Below are 17,094 nucleotides of genomic sequence, written 5' to 3' on the forward strand. Positions count from 1 at the left end.
AATACTGCAATCAAATCTCAGGGAAACCAAGCTTTTAATCTCAGTTACTTGTGCTTCTTTGCCTCTACGGTTTTCAACATTAGAAAAAACTAACCTCAGCGTTGATGGAGGGTGGAGTTGGGGTGAAATGGATCACAGACTGAGATATCAGAGTAAAGCTCTATTCAGTGTTAATGAGCAGATCTGCAGGAAGACACAAGGTGCTGAAGATCGCATCTGGCTTTCTCATTTCAAATTCCAGCAAGAATAAAATCTCAGCTCCTGAAGTAGTATCAAAGACTCTGCAGCCTAACTATAAAGCTCTGTGCTGTATATCCAAGTGTTGGTATTGTACAAGAAACCTTAGTAAAACAGAGAGACCTCTCTTGGGGGAGAGGGGGAATCGGATCTCACATCAGAGATCTTCTGAAGCTGATAATGAAGAGAGTATTACCTAGCTCCCAGCAATCTCACCATTCTGCTTCACAGGAAGCAGCAAGCTTGATGTCGGCAAACCAAAATTTTGCTATTTCAAAGCCATACAAAATAAACATACTGAGCCAGATTCTGCTCTCAATGGCACTGAAGGTTAATTAGAGGCAAGAGTTAATTTTTACTTGATCTTTGGTTGTTTTAGATACCATGCAAGAGAGTAGTATCTGCAGCTCTTAGCTAAATATGGGTCTTCCTTGCCATGGCAATTCAGACTCCACATGTGGCATACGTCAGGGCCAGCTTCCTGGAGAATGAGCTAGATGGTTCCTGAGGTTTTCAGTTATTTTCTTTTCCCTTAGAATCATAGAAGATTAGGGTTGGAAGAGACCTCAGAAGGTCATCTAGTCCAACCCCCGCTCAAAGCAGGACCAACCCCAACTAAATCATCACAGCCAGGGTTTTGTCAAGCCGGGACTTAAAAACCTCTAAGGATGGAGATTCCACCACCTCCCTACGTAACCCATTCCAGTGCTTCACCACCCTCGTAGTGAAATAGTGTTTCCTAGTATCCAGTCTAGACTCCCCCACTGCAACTTGAGACCATTGCTCCTTGTTCTGTCATCTGCCACCACTGAGAACAGCCGAGCTCCATCCTCTTTGGAATCCCCCCTTCAGGTAGTTGAAGGCTGCTATCAAGTCCCCCCTCACTCTTCTCTTCTGCAGTAAATAACCCCAGTTCCTTGAGCCTCTTGTAAGTCATGTGCCGTAGCCCCCTGATCCTTTCCATTGCCTTCCGCTGGACTCTCTCCAATTTGTCCACATCCCTTGTGTAGTGGGGGGACCAAAACTGGACACAATACTCCAGGTGTGGCCTCACCAGTGCCAAATGGAGGGAAATAATCACTTCCCTCGATCTGCTGGCAATGATCCTACTAATACAGCCCAATATGCCGTTGGCCTTTTTGGCAACAAGAGCTCACTGCTGACTCATATCCAGCTTCTCGTCCACTGTAATCCCCAGGTCCTTTTCTGCAGAACTGCCGCTTAGCCACAAGCCTACCAAAAAAAAAAAAAAATTAACTTTCCCTGCATCCACTAAACTTGGAAAATATTCCTTTAAGCCCAGCTTCATGTAATGGCAAATGCCTAGCTTGCCAGCGAGAGGAGAATGGAGAAAGAACTGTGACTCGCAGAGATGCAGTTCTCTCCCTGACCCCGGATGTACTGATGAGAGGTGGGCATCTGGTATTCTCAAACTTTTGTTCGCTGTTACATTTTCAGCTGTGACTTCATGCCACCTTGTGGACTCTGCATAGATCTAACTGGAATTGCAAAGGCAAGAGCAAGGATGCTAGAGAGGCATCGTTTTTAGGGGTTCTGAGTCAGACACTGAATTTGCTTTCATTCACAGAGTTGCTAATGGAACAGTTAAATTAAAAGCATTTTGCTGAAGCACCTTGCTGAATAAAGGCCTATGCACCTGATTTGTATTGCTAAACATAAAGCCTGTATCAGCTACTAGGATATCAGCTGCAGACTGCCAGTAAGAGCTATTGAAAAACAAGGCTACAGCTTTTCGGTACATTCAGATTTATTAAGAAAAACAATGAGAGGCAAACCCTCAGTTGTGCCAGAGCACATCTCAGCAGAGTCAGGGGACAGTCAACTGTGGCTCTAAAAGTCACGTTTCTGTCTCCTCCCCCTCTGATACTGGGGCCGGACGGGGGTCAAATCAGCCTCCCACACAAATGAGAGCATCTGCCAGGAACCAGAACAAGGGCAGGGACTGCTGGAGAGTACTGCATTCCTGCCATACCCTCTTTAGCCCCCGAAACAACCCCTCCAAGCCCCATCCCACTCCCTATGCTGGGATGGTCTGGGCTGGCACAGAGCCAGCTACCCCAGGTTTATAGCTACCCATTTAGGATAGCTTTACAGTCAGTGCTAAAGGTCCTTAATAGCATGTGCCAGGATTATGATCATTATTCTTCCAACAGCGGAAAAATAAACAGCAGGTAAACCCAATGGAAATCTTCCTTTCGTACACTAAACGGGCTATTTAAAGACAGTACTGGAGATCTAGCTAGTCAGTAAGAGCCTTCAATTACTCTGCCAAGTAATCCCACTACACCTCTCCAAGGCAACGGTAGACATGAGTTTGCCTGGGAGCGTCCTTTCAGTGACACTTCGGTTATTAACCAACCAGGTCAAGATTTTTATTTTTTCCAAATAGGGGCTTAAATTTAGGAAACAGAGCCCAGGAGGAGCCAAGAGCAACCGGAGAAACCACAAAAATTAAAAAACGACCCTGAACTATACACTGCGTCTTGCATTTCATTAGGGGCCTGAACCAAACCCCATTGAAGACAACGGGAATCTTTCCACTGACTTCAGCAGATTTTGGGTCAGGCGCCAGGTGCAACAATATTTCACATTTTCAAAATTTGTTAGTCTCTAAGGTGCCACAAGTACTCCTTTTCTTTTCACATTTTCCCATTAGTGAACAATTCATGAACTCTAGTGTAAATTCTTATCTCCCTTCAAACAGCCTGATGTTTCATGCCAATACCCAGACAAAGAAAAGAAATATTTTCCACTATTATTGCTACTAAAATAAGATGTGGCCAGCTCAGGCTCTCTGCAGTTATTCACATTTAAAGACTCGCAAAAGTTATACAAACAAATCCTGAAGAAAAGCAGTACAATGCATTCTAATCTGAAATTATCTCTCCCATTTTGATGTGAAAACCACTATGAGCCTCTTCCCAAGCTCTATATAAAACTTATATAATACACAATTCAGGGGTCCATCTTAAATATGCAGTTGCAATAACTGGCTGGCTTTGTGCCTGCTCTTATCATTACAAAGCACTCATAGATTGTGTCACACCTTTGTTTCCTTTTATTAAAAACTCTGGCTCCAAACCTGCAGAGACTAATGCATAGACTTACCTTTATGCACTGCAAGCATCTTCATTGGGACTACTAATTGACTTTGCAGGAGTGAAATTTTTTCTGTGCTTTGGGAGCAGAGAAAAGCCCATTCACCATCGTGAAGGACAAATGGGAATTCAATAAACTGCATGGTCTATTTTAACTGTGACTCAGGAATCAGTCAGTGAAGGCAAAACCAAATCTCTTATTTTAAAACCAGCTGTTAAATTCATCCCTTACCTTCAGCAGCCCCCTGGGGAAATCTTTGCTTTCATTCATCCCCTGAAGGTTGGCAATGAATTCTTGGCAGGTCATCTTTTTCCCAATGTTCTAGAAGTCACCAAAAGATAAATTACAGAAACATACAATTAGATTGGTGCTGTTATCCAACAATTAGACCTAAGAAAACCACATCTGGAAGGATAGCTTCTCCTTGCTGTAGTTTGAGCCCAAGGCAGGCCATGCAGAGAAGCATTCCCAGAATTATACAGACATCGGTGCAAGCATGTCTGCATGACCCAGCGGGAAAACGCACAAGAAGTGTGTGTTAATAACCCAGGCCCCCATTCAAACAATGGATGTTAAGTAGTACATAAACATCATAACGAGGACGGAGGTGGTGGTGGTGCTTCCTAGCACTTGCACGGTGCTTTTCATCCACAGATCTCCAAGCATTATCAAAGAGAGGGGTTATGTTCATAGAACTTTAAGGTCTGACTTCAGAGAAAGCTGGAGCCATGTTGCCAAAACTGTTGTCCGGAAGCTGGGAAGAACTTCTTCCACCAGGCTAAGAAACCAAAACTAGAACTGGAAAATAAAGCTCTGATTTAAACCCGATATTTCTAACCCTAACTTTCGGTGACTCCCTGAGGTTGGGGCTGCACTGGCATTTCCAATCCAAAGGGCCTTTTTTGGTTTATAGTCTCACTTGCACTTGGGTGATCAGCAGCAGGGTCGGAGCACCAAAGTTAGCCTAGCCTGGCTATGAACAGCCAGACTGCAAAGGCCCACCCAAGTCAGTGTCCTCACTGGTGCTGCGCTCCCTGGTGAGTGTCAGTAAAACTTCTGGGGGTATATCCCATGATTCTTAGCACTGCAATAAGCTGAGCCACTTTATGATTCTTTTCCAGTGAACTATGGGAGAACTTGTCTATCCATCCGGGCACGTGGGAAGACACTGAATCACTCACTACAAAGTGGACAGGTTACCACCCTGAGTTAAAGCAGCTTGAGCCTATACCCCAGCTGGGTTGAAAGCACTACAAAACTCTGACGAGAGGGCTCCATGTGCGACAGGAGCTGGGTTAGGGAAACACGCGAGGAAGAGCCCGGGTTAACTCTGCTGTGCAGACAGACCTGACAGAATGAAGGAGCTCCATCTATTATATAAAAGTTATGGACTTTTAGGGCTACATCATCCCTAGTTCTTTGTGCCTGCTACTCCTCACCAGAGCACACGGGTAGGGAGAGGTGAGGAGCATGCTGAGCCAGGATTCCACCCCCACCACATCACCCAGCAATGCTGATCCAACAAGGAGATTTGCTACTGTATAAGTCAGCTATAAATCACTACCCCCTTCTCACAGAGCAAAGGGGTGACCAGGAAGGAACTGTGCCATCAGAGGGGTGTCTCTGACCTACACTGCCTCCTGGAGCAGTACAGCTTACACACCAGCCCCCAACTGGTCCTAACTCCTGCTTTTATTAAGCTTCAAAAAACAGCTCTGAGAGGGTGAAGTTTTAATTTTAAATTTAGGCTTTTGCTGCTACAGTCAGACCCTAAAATTACAATTCATTTCCCCACTTGAAGTGGGTTGCTACCCATATTAATAGGTTCCTTCTTTGATACTCTTTTCCAGCACATGGTAATTGAAGTGGCTTACTCCAGTACATGGAAAGAAGATGAACTGCAGCAAGACAGGGAGGAATAAAGGGGGTTCATTAGATCCATTCATTGACTCCTTTAGTAGGCTTCATGGCATAGCAGAGTCATGCTAACAGGTTGGAGCATGATACTACAGTTAGAAAACAGGCAGTTACGATATGTGCAGAAGAGGCTGCATTCAAAGTTGTAAACACCCAACTTACCACCTAGAAGGAAAATGCAAAAGAATAAAAAGATTACAGGTGATCCAAGGAAGAAAAGGACAAGAGAAATACATGCAGGATTCTGTTAGTTGTTATGGCGGCGGCTCTGCCTTCTCCACACTTAAGACAACATGGTAATAACCACCAGTCACAGAAATCTGCAGGGTTACATGGTCTTATGACAAACAGAATCAGCTTAGCCTCAGCAGCAGTGTAAAGGGATAGTCTCCAGCTAAACACCATGCTAAACAAAGGAGCAATCAGAGTGCACACTATGAGGCAGATTCCTGTATCGTTATCTTTACTCATTATGAGTGCTGCCTTATTCCTTGAGAGGTGCTATCAATTTCAGTGGGACTCCCGGAGGAGTAAGGTACTGTGCTCAACATGAGAGGGTAGCAGAATGTGGCTTGCTGAGAGTAGAGTTTGCTTGTAACTTCTTTTCCCTTATAAAACCTGGAGACTGAGATCTGCAAAGCCACGTAGGAGCTTTGGACTCCCACTCCCCATTAAAACTAATGGGAAATGGATGCTGAAGTCCCTTGGACAGCTTTGAAAGTCTTAGCTGTAACTTTTATAAGTTCCTTGGAGTTGCTCTGAAGTTCTGTACAAGGGGCAACCTCCTTTCTTGTAAGAGCCACCCCCAAAGGTTCCCAAACGTTTGAAGGACAGCTCTGCCTTGCTTCAGTGAAAATACCCCCTCCCCATTAAGAACCCAGTTTGTGTCGGTCCCTGGGTTGCTTTAAAACAGGTCTCCATGCATCATAAATACATTTTCTGAAATACAAATTAAACAGCCACATCAAACCAATTGAAGTTTGCATTCCTCCCACCCTACCCCCACATCTCAGCCTCTGAGCACATAGCTCTCTCTCCCCCCCCTCAGATGCCGATAGGAGCGGCTGAGGTACAGTTTGTGTCCTTGCCTTAATTTTAACTGGTAGGGCAGAGAGCCCCTCTGCAATGGTCTGCTTGAGCAAGGATAACTCAGGCAAGTGCTGGTCCTTCTCCGCCACCTAGTGGCTATGAGTAGAATGGCACTGAATGAAAAGGGGCTAGAGATTGTGGTTAGATTCTCCCAGGCTCTTACACTGTGTCAAGGAGTCTTACCCTCCCTTGAACAAGTGCCTATCAGAATTGTTCCTTGTGTGTGCCAATGGGACACAAAAAGACTCACCCACAAGAGATAGGGAGGGTGCATGGCCACAAAGTGAGACAACCAAGCAGGGACTTTGGGAGGGAGTTTGTGCACCCATTTTAGCGATGTGGCTCCCCCTGGGGGCTACTCCTCTCCCCCGTGGGCAGAATCCCTTCCTGCACTCCTTTGGGAGAGGGAGTTCTGCACTGCACCCAACATGGATCCATCTCTAGCAGGCATGGTAGAGTCCCAAATTACGTCTCTAGTTAAAGCATGACTGCGTTACACCTTTTCCGGCTCTGTCCAAGAAGAAGAAACTCCACTTCCCACTGGAAATCGGCATGGAATCCAGATTTCCTCAAGAATCTCACTCTACCCTCTGTATTGCCAATTCCATTATCTTGGAGAGTAAATTACTCTGGGCCTGATGCTGCAGTCATTCATGCAGGCAAAGCTGCTACTAGCTTCAGTGGGGTTTCACCTGCATGACAGACTGCAAGGTCGAGCTATTGTTGGGTAGCATTTGCTTTTGTGGAAATGCATGCGTTTTCTGGAAACAGCGTATGCTGACTAGTTCTTATTCATGCAAGCCAGCCGGCTGACGCCAATACTCCTGAGGGTAAGTGCTATTCCGCATCACTTAAGGGGTGCAGAGTTAGACCCTAGATGTGTAGTGGAGACCCCCCAAAAATGTGCAGCAAAAGGTTAAAATTCAGAGCAGTCATATCTCACCATGAGCACATACAACGGGGTGCTTGGAGCACTGAAATACATGTTGTGGTCTCCTACTGCACCCAGTGCGCTGGACACACCCTTTGGCTTATTTGGTTTGTGTGTGTTTTCACATTAGCTGCAGTGGATAACGAATGGACGTTAACTGTGGTCACTAGGTTTTCAGTTCATAACTGGCTGCCCAGACATCCCCATTTCCTCCCAGGTTCTTTCGCCTCCTCCCCAGGACGACAAAGCAGCAGGGAAGGTAGAAACCAACAGACACTGCTGCTGCCAGGCCGGAACAGGCTGCTGTCCCCAGGAAGAGCAACACAAAGGAGGAGTGTTTTCAGTTTCCCCACCCAAAGGATGGGCAATGCTGCAACTGGGATAGTGGGCACAATCCTTCTGGAGATCAGGGGGGGCATGCAGGGAACCACGCCCACTGTTACACCCCTTCTAGGGGTGCAGCTTTCCCCCCCACAACAGGATTGCCTGGCCAGTTGTCAGGTGACCGCCTTTGAGACACCCTATGGAGGAAGCAGTATCTGTGCTCTGGGGAGCATAGGGACTGCAACTGTACCCAAGGACACAGGAGGCGAGGATGCCTATGCGCCTTGTGCCGCTAGCAGAGTGGCCAGTGGCCGTCCTGCTCCCAAGGGGGAGCACCATGCAAAACAAGGAGCGCTCGAGGGGGCTGATCTGCGACCAGCACCACTTCCTGAAAGCTCAACTTTGAGAGGCAAGCTCTTCCTGAAAACAAGGGCATAGCATGTTCTTAGCATGTGCACTCACATGGCCATGTAAGTCAGTGTTCAGCAGCATCACTGCACAGGTGAGACAATGGACTCCATCTGGGTAAAGAAACAGAGCAAATATCACACGCAAATCGGGTGACCAGACAGTAGTGTGAAAACTTGGGACACTCTTTTTTCGGGGTGGGGTGGGAGGATAGTTACATATATAAGACAAAGCCCCTACTATCGGGAAGGTCCTGATAACACTGGGACATCTGGTCACCCTCCACATAAACACACACTACCCAGGACAATGTATTTAAGATCAGCTCAGGTTGTACTAGGACCTTGCTCCCCAATTGAGCCTGCCTCTGCCTTTAAGGGGAATCTGCTCATCAGGTAACACACAGAAAAATGCAGGAAAATCAATCTAAAGTAATGTAACGAAAAAGTCAGTTCATCTCGTACTTTCTTTCATCTTTTATCACCTGACAAAACTGTCTTGCAGCATCGACTGATAAGATAAGTAGATTTGAAACCATACTCCCGGCTACTTTTGCTGGCATCAGTACGCCAAATGGAATCAGTTCTTTTTTTTTTTTTTTTGCTCGTTAGGGCCAAAACAGAAAGAATAAACTCCCTGTCTCCTTGCCTGGGACACCACTGACCTTCCAGCAAGGAGATGTTATAGCCTCTCTCAGTCGGTATATCCGGTCTTCCAGAAACATAGGCCCGAAAAACATGATCACATATGATTTCCCCCCACAGGACCCCTGATTCCGGCACTGCTTGTCTTAGACTCTGAATGAGGCAGGGCTGTGCACTGAAAGAGGCTGCTGCTGCTCACAGGACTCCAGCCTCATACGCTGCAGAAGCTGCATGCTGTGTGTCAGGGATCCATAGGAAGAGGCTCTTGAGGTGAGAGCACAGGACTAGAAGCCGGAAAAAATGGGTTCTCTCAGGCTTTGCCACTGATTATATGGCATTGGGAAAGACACGTAGGCCAACATTTGCAGAAGCAGCCACTGACTGTGTGTTCCTCATTTTCCTGAGGCCTCATTTTGAGACATCTGGAGCCAGCTTTCCAAAGTGCTGACGGCCTACTAATCCAGCTGAAGTTGATGGGCGTTGTGGGTGCTCACTATCTGTGAAAATCAGGCCCTAGGTGTCTCGCATTGGTCACCCCAAACTAGTGAACACTTGAAAATGTTGCTCTTAATCTTTCTGTGCCTTAGTACCCCCATCTGTAAAGTGGGGTCATAGTATCAGCTCACTGGGGAGGGGTGAAGACACATTCATCCCTCTCTATGAAGCATTCAACTATTACACGGATGAGCACCATTAAAAAACAAAAACAAAAAACAGTGAGGAAATTAACAATTTCCTGTTCAGTGGGAGGTTTGGATGGTGTGCAGTGAATAAAGCATTGGGCCGTATGCACTGTCCATCCTGTGCACTGAACAGGGCAGGGGTCCTACACAAATAAATAGTATGTGATCGTATCTTGAAGCCAGCGGGACTATGTATGTGCTGAGCTCATTGTGGGATCAGGCCCTAAGGCTACATCTATGCTACAAATCACTTTCAGTGGGGTGTAGTGTACCTGTAGCTACGCACCCCAATGAAAAGCAGGCTGTGTCCACACTGAGGTGTGTAGCTATGGGTGTCGGTAAAAGGCTCTGGCAGAGGGGAGGCGATGCGGAAAGGCTTCAGCTGCTTCCCACTGCCAGAGCCTTTCACCGCAGCAACGAAAGGCTCCAGCAGCGGCATGCTACACTGCTGAAAACAGTGGTATAGATGGGGAGTCATAGCTTGGGCCAATATAGAACGTGTAGGTTATGTACTCAGTATATAACCATGCCCTTCTTGTGCGTCTTTACCTCACTGGCTTAGATCCGTGCCTCACATCTACACTACTATTTATATCCATGCTGGGGGGCTACGCATGTACATACACTACACGAGGCTGAAAGAATCCTGCGGTATAGACACACCCTAAGAGAGTAAGTTCTTTGACGCAGGAACCATATTACCCTAGATGTTTGTACCACAGAGTACAATCTAGAGTGGTATATCTGGGTACTACAGTAGTGTTAAATAAAACAGCAGCAGCCACCGTCACCAGCAATGGTAACTTCCATTCACCCGGGGTTTCGATTTGTGGTGTTCTAGTACAGGCACACAGATTACACAATGCATTTCCCAATGAAGCATGTGCCTTCATTCTCAAGAAATCTAAGCAAAATATCTCAAACAAGGAACACTGAATTCGAAACAGTCCACTCCCCATTACATCCCTGCGTTTCCACTGAAGGGGATGAAGGCTCCACTTCGTAACCAAGGGGTTCACTGGGGCCCAAGAGCTCTGCTGAGGGCTGAAATTCAATATCGGAAACTGATAGTCAATTTAAAGTACTGCTACTTCTACTGGACACAAAAAATCCCACTCAGTCAGCAGATGAAACAAAAAGGTTCCTGCTGATATTTCCAGTGGATCAGAGGGACACTGTCAATTTAGAGTCATTATTTGTGCCTGCAAATGGCACACCTGCTAGAATTACACAGAGCACCTGAGAGGTCCGTCGACCCAGCAAAAGCTTTGCCTGGGCTAGTCTACCTAAGCCCTCAGCAAAGCTCTTGGGCCCCAGTGAGCCCTTGATTACGAAGTGGAGTTACGTGAGTAACCACTGCAATAGAGAAAGCACCGCAGGGCCGAATACATACCCAGGGTCCAGGCCAGGACTGTATTACTGGCGCTGAAGCCAGCACTGTGCTGTCTTTGCTGATATGACCACCCATGCTAGCTGGACTCAAACTAGCTCAGGCAGGCTACCCCATGCACAGCTTCTGCTGTGTAGACATACCTGAGGTGAGCAAATGTTCAGGAGGGGGGCAGAGATAAGCAGGGAGTAGGCAGAACCTAGGTGCCACACCCTCAATGCTCCAGCCAGAAAAGCTGAATTTAAGCTGTACCCTGCTCCTGGCCCAGGCAAATCACTTCTCCGGAACTGTGATTCTGCATCACTCATCCTTCGGTGGTCCCCTACTGGGATGCAGCCGCTAACCACACTTCCCCGTACAGGGCTGAGCCAAAAGACACAATCAACCCCTCAGCGCTGGGTGAAGCTAAACATTTATTTTAGATTCAACAATTCACTTCCCAAGAGTGTCATGGAAGAAAAGATCAGTTTAGTATGGAGTCAGCTACTGTAGATTTAATTCTAATTCCCTCCATACCCAATTCTTGATCCTGACTCCAAACAATGTCTTATTTCAACTGTGTTGTGCACAGTTAGTTATTCATCTTCTACCACCCCAATTTTTAATGTATTCATAGCTAAAATCATCTAGGTAGCTGGGATTAAGGGGGGCCTGAAATACATTTTTCCTCTCCTTCTTTCTTTCTTTCTTTCTTTCTTTCTTTCCCTGCTATCTTTATTATAGACTTACGTATGATCTGATGTAGTTGGAATTTTTAGGTCAAATTCTGTGTTGGTGTAACTCGATTTACAATGGAGTTATGTCAGCAGATGGTTTGCCCTTTTACTCGGGAATGTTTTCTTTCTTGGTTTAGTTTTTTTTTCTTTCCAAATTTTAAAAATTACCGAGAGTGTTGAAGAGGAAGTTGCCTACTAACTGATGTTAGCTGGCCTACATGAAAGGAGGCCAGGGAGGACATGCCCAATTTTAAGCATGTACGTAGCCACGCTGAGGAACTACTCAAGTGCTTAGGCATGTTTAAATACCTTGTTGAACTGAGGCCAGTATGAGTAAGGTTGCCCTACCTACGTCCATACTTCTGGCAAGGATAAATTAGAGGACTCCCATTCTCACTGTTGTCAATCTCTCGCCTTCCACAAACAGTCCATTTTCATGCATATACTTGTTTTTCCTCAGGCAGGAGAATATTTCAAGCAGGAAACATACAGGCGATAGCCCAAAGTGAAAGAACAAAGAGGAATGCCCATGACCTAGAAATCAGAAGCAAAATTACCTTGAGTAGAAACGGTGTTTGGGTTACACTGATAGTATCTGTTGGAGAAGTGGATTAATACTCTCTCTCTTTCCTGAGTTTCTCCAATAAGTGAAAAGGCTTTAAAGAAACTCCTAAAAGAAGTTTAAAGAAAGCTGAAATTAAAAACATAGATCTCTACTGGCATGGCACTGCCCTTATAATATAGCACATTTCACAGTAAGGGATAAATGACTGCATATCAAAAACTTGTTTCCAAGAGTCTTCTAATGGAAGAAAGCCCAACTAGATAATTATTCCCTATGTACTTAACCCGAAAGGGGAAGACAAGTTATTGATGGTCTGAACAGTGGCATAAATGTACCGACACAAAACTGTATTATTTTAAATATTTTCCTCTTGTATTTGGAGGCTTTTTGGATAAAGAATATACAAGGGATAAAAAAGAAGAGCACACGTGGGACCACTATCTATTTGGACTTTGATAGAAGACTGGTGCAGGCCTGGTATAGTGGATGGTGGAATTTTTAAATGCATTTTCTGTTATTCTTTAAAATGATCACTTTGGTCCCTATCCTGCAGACACGTAGGCACGTGCTTAACTTTACTCCTGTGAATAGTCCCACTGAAATCAATGGTGCCACTCATGGTAGGAAGCTAGGCATGTGCGTTAAGGTTCTGCGGGACTGAGGCTTTACCTTACTGCCCTGGATTAAATAGCTTCAGAGACAATGCTGTTTATGGTTAGCCATCGCTCTAGCATCTATCACCACAGTACTCCAGACCTCCCACATGATAAGGGCGGACTGTGCCCTGAGGATCCCCAGTGTGGGGGCGGTGTGGGGACCACCCCGCCCTATGGGGAGCTCCAGGGAAGGGAGGAAGGGAAGTGAGGCACCCTCACCCAAGTGCACCAAGAGCAGGAATCATCTGGCCCTAATGAATCTATCCTCACCACAGCACTGTAAGGAAGTCCAATACTGTTCCCATTTTACTGAGGGCAAACTGAGGCACAGGGAGACTGTGACTTGCCCAACGTCACAGGAAAGCTTTTACAGAGCCAGAAGTGCCCCCTCTACTCCACACATACACATGCCTTCTGAGTCTCAGAGCAGTTTCCTAACCATAAAAGCATCCTTCCTGCCGGCAGCATTGCAGCTCCTCCAGGGAAATTTAGTGCTCTTTGTAAACAACCAAATCCTGCAGTCAGGTGATCGCATGGGAGTAGCCACTTTCATTTTTTTTTTTTTTAAAAGGATGCTTCTAGCCCTCATGATCGCAAAGAAAAACTTGAAAACGTAAATCCTGAAGGCTCAACACAAGAAGGCAAATAAAACATACGCCAGATGTGCTATTTCTGAAACTCTCGGGATGTTTGGGGGCCTGACTCATGATTTTTGAGCCCTTGTGGTCGGCAGAACAGTACGAGTAAATGCTCCTTTTATTTACACTACATGATGCAGGAAGCCCACATTGGTATAGTTGAATCATCTCATATTTTAGAGAGAGAGAAAGAAAGAGAGAGAGTTGATGCTGGCTGCCTAAGAGATCTCTGCATCACCAGATCTTATATCTATGTGCACGCATGAATGTGCTAGGACTGTTAATAATTTTATGTATTGTGACAGGGCAAGGCCAGATGGCAATGGAAGAGTAGTCTTCCTGGGATCCGGGAAGTGGGCGGGCGAAGCCCGTCTACCGCTAAAGGATCCCCCTCAGCCTAAAAGGAATCCACAGGACCTAGATGACCAAAAAATTCCAGGGGACAACTAATAAAATAACAGGGACAGGAGTGCGGTCAAAGGGTCAAACGAAGGGAACCGGACGGGGACACTGAGCAGAGAACCCCGGACAGCACCCACTGCTCCTCAAAGGCGTCAAGGGAGTCAGAGGACGTCGCCCAGAGGAACTCTGCCCGGATACGTGAACGGACCAAGGATCGGAAATAGGCCCCACAGTCACAGGAGACTCCATCGATCTCCTCACTCTGGTTTTCTAGATGGCCATTTTAGCTAGGGCCAGGAGGAGATTGACCAGGAGATCCCGTGACTTTGTGGGGCCACGGATAGGGAGTGCATAAATGAGAAGGTGAGGGGAGAAGTGCAACCAAAAACGTAATAAAATATTGGTGAGGAGCCGGAATAGGGGCTGCAGCCTGGCACACTCCAGGTAGACATGTGCCAGGGTATCCCTCACGCCACAAAAGGGGCAGGTGTCTGGGATTGAAGTGAACTGCGCCAAGTACATGCCCGTGCTCACGGCTCGGTGAAGGAGCCGCCAACTGACATCCCCGGCGGGCCTTGGGACTAAGGTGGAATATAGGCTGGCCCACCGGGGCTCCTCACCCTCCAAAGGTGGCAGGAGGTCCCGCCATTTTGTATCGGGGCGGGACACGAGGGTGCGGGCGTGAAGGGTGTGGAGCACGAGCGTGTAGAGATGTTTTCTTGGCGCAGTTTGAAAGCAGACCGGCTGCATCTCATGCAGCCGGCTTCTAGTGAAAGGGTGAAGGGGTCGGTTGGGTCCATGGGGCAGGGGTCCAATTAAAAGGTCCAGCAGGCCTGGGGTAGCGGGTGGGCGGGGCGTGCCCTCGTGCAGGACCCGGTCGAGATAAACCCGAGCAGCGGGCGGCAAAGCAGCCTTCACCTCCTGAAGTATGTGCCGGGGAGTACAAGGTCTGGAAAGCCCCATGCGCTGAGCGAAGGTTAGGGGATCCAGCCAGTCTCCCCGGTCATAGTCCAGGAGTTCTCCGACTCTTGTGACCTCTGCCAGGACCAAACTCTGGCGCACCGAGCGGGACTCCGCCACCTGCACACGGAGCTGGGGGTTGTGTAGCAGGGGCTCCGCGAGGAGATCTGCCCCCTCGGTGGCCGCCACGGACCTGGTCGTTGTAAAGAGTTTCCAGGTCCGGAGGAGGTCCTGGTAGAAGACCGGCAGACCGGAGAGGTCTCGCGGAAGACCTCTCGGATGGAGATAAAGGAGCTGCCGGTCGTATCGGAGCCCTCGGAAGCGGCGCAGGAAGGCGTGCGCCAGTATGCTCCATGCCGGACTACCTGCACCATAAAGGAGCCTCTGCAGGGTCTGGAGGCGGAAGACATGGACCTGAGTAAGCAGACATTTTAGGCCCTGCCCTCCCTCCTCCAGAGGTAGATGAAGAACCCCTGCAGGGACCCAGTGCAGTCCTGACCAAAAGAACTCCAGAATCGATGTCCGGAGGTTGGCCAGGAAAGCCGGGGCCGGGACCAGGGTGTTGAGCCAGTACCAGAGCATGGACAGGACTAGTTGATTAAGCACTAGCGCTCTCCCTCGAAGGGAGAGGCACCGGAGTAGTCCTGTCCTGTCCATTTCCGGAGCCGCTCTATCACCCCGCCCTCTAAATTCTGCCAGTTCTCTGGCGGAGAGGGATGTGTGGTGGAAAGGTAAACGCCCAGATAGAGCAGCAGACCCGTGCTCCACCGGATGGCCTGAAGCGCGGGTGGGAGGAAGCTCGCCTGCCGCCAGTCCCCTACCACCAAGCCAGAGCTCTTGACCCAGTTGACCCGCGCGGAGGAGGCTGCCGAATAGATGGCCTGGCAAGCCTCCACCCGCGCCAAGTTGCCCAGGTCCTGGACCACGAGGAGCACGTCATCAGCGTACGCCGACAGGACCAGCCGCAGCTCCGGCTCCCGCAGCACCAACCCTGTCAACCTCCTTCGGAGGAGACAGAGGAAGGGCTCGATTGCCAGAGCGTACAGCTGGCCTGAGAGGAGGCACCTCTGCCGTACTCCTCGCCCGAAGCTGACCGATTTGGTCAGGGTCCAGTTGAGCCTGACCAGACACTCTGCGGAAGCGTACAGCACCCGGAGAAAATTCACAAACCTGGGTCCGAAGCCAAACGCTTGCAGAGTGCTCAGGAGATACCCGTGATCCACCCTGTCGAACGCCTTCTCCTGATCTAAGGACAGGAGGGCGAAAGACAGACCATCCCTACACCCAAGTTCCAATAGGTCCCGGACCAGATATAGGTTGTGGAAGATGCTACGGCCTGGGACGGTGTAGGTCTGGTCTGGGTGGACCATGTCCGCCAGCACGGACCCTAGCCGCAGCGAGATGGCTTTTGCCATGACTTTGTAGTCCGTGCTGAGGAGCGAGACGGAACGCCAATTTCGTAAATCGCGGTGGTCCCCCTTCTTCGGCAATAAGGCCAGCACGGCTCGCCTGCATGAAAGAGGGAGGACCCCGCTCTGCAAAGACTTGGCCCAGATGGTGACTAGGTCTGGGCCCAGGACGTCCCAGAACACGCGGTAGAACTCCACGGTCAGCCCGTCCATGCCCGGAGATTTATTGGTGGTGACAGAGGGCTTCCGAGAACTTGGCCAGAGTGAGAGGCAGCTCTAGCTGGTCTCGGTCGCCCGCGCTGACCGTTGGGAGCTCCTCCCAAAGCACTCTACAAGCGTTAGGATCGGTCGGATCTGGGGAGAAAAGGCTTGCATAGAAGGCTCTCACCCTCCGGCACATCTCCACCGGATCCGTGAGGGGGGTGCCATCTTCTGCCAGTAGGCAGATGATATGTTTCTTAGCCTCCCTCTTTTTCTCCAGGGTGTAGAAGAAGCGGGAGCCGCGATCCATCTCCCGAAGGAGACGGATGCGGGATCGAACAAAGGCACTCCGGGCCCGATGGTCCTCGAGGGTCCGAAGCTCCTCCCGCTTCTCCCGGCACGCTCCACAGAGGGGTGGATCCTCGGGGCTGGCAGCCAGATGCCTCTCCAGCTCTAAGACCTCCCGTTCCAACTGCTCTATCGCCGCATCCCTCCGTCGGCTGGCGCCCCGGGTGTAGTCACGGCAGAAGAGCTGGGCGCGCGCACCTTCCCTCGGTCCCACCACCGCCGCGCCGAGGGAAAGGCAAGCCGCTGCCCTCGCCAGGCCAGCCAGAACTCCCGGAAGGATGCCACGAAGCCTGCATCCTCCAGCAAGCTGTTGTTAAAATGCCAATAGGCCGGCCCCGGCCTCTCCGCGCAGAGGGAGGCTATCACGGTAGCTATATGATGGTCAGAAAATGGGGCCGGCCGGATGCTGGAGGAGTGGGCTTATGAAAGATGAAAGCGTGATAAATAAATGTGGTT

At 48.8% G+C, this 17,094-nt stretch overlaps 1 protein-coding gene across 1 annotated transcript in view; it reads right to left on the minus strand.

Moving 5' to 3' along the window:
* The window catches only part of LOC119855753 (PH and SEC7 domain-containing protein 3-like), a 147,546-nt gene that overhangs the window by 49,001 nt on the left and 81,451 nt on the right, over positions 1-17,094 (minus strand). The window contains 3 exon segments of the mRNA XM_038402407.2: positions 3,589-3,678; positions 8,081-8,139; positions 12,017-12,129. Coding sequence (XP_038258335.1) covers positions 3,589-3,678; positions 8,081-8,139; positions 12,017-12,129 — 262 coding nt within the window.

This window comes from Dermochelys coriacea, chromosome 5 (genome assembly GCF_009764565.3).
Source record: "Dermochelys coriacea isolate rDerCor1 chromosome 5, rDerCor1.pri.v4, whole genome shotgun sequence".
NCBI classification, from domain to species: Eukaryota; Metazoa; Chordata; order Testudines; family Dermochelyidae; genus Dermochelys; species Dermochelys coriacea.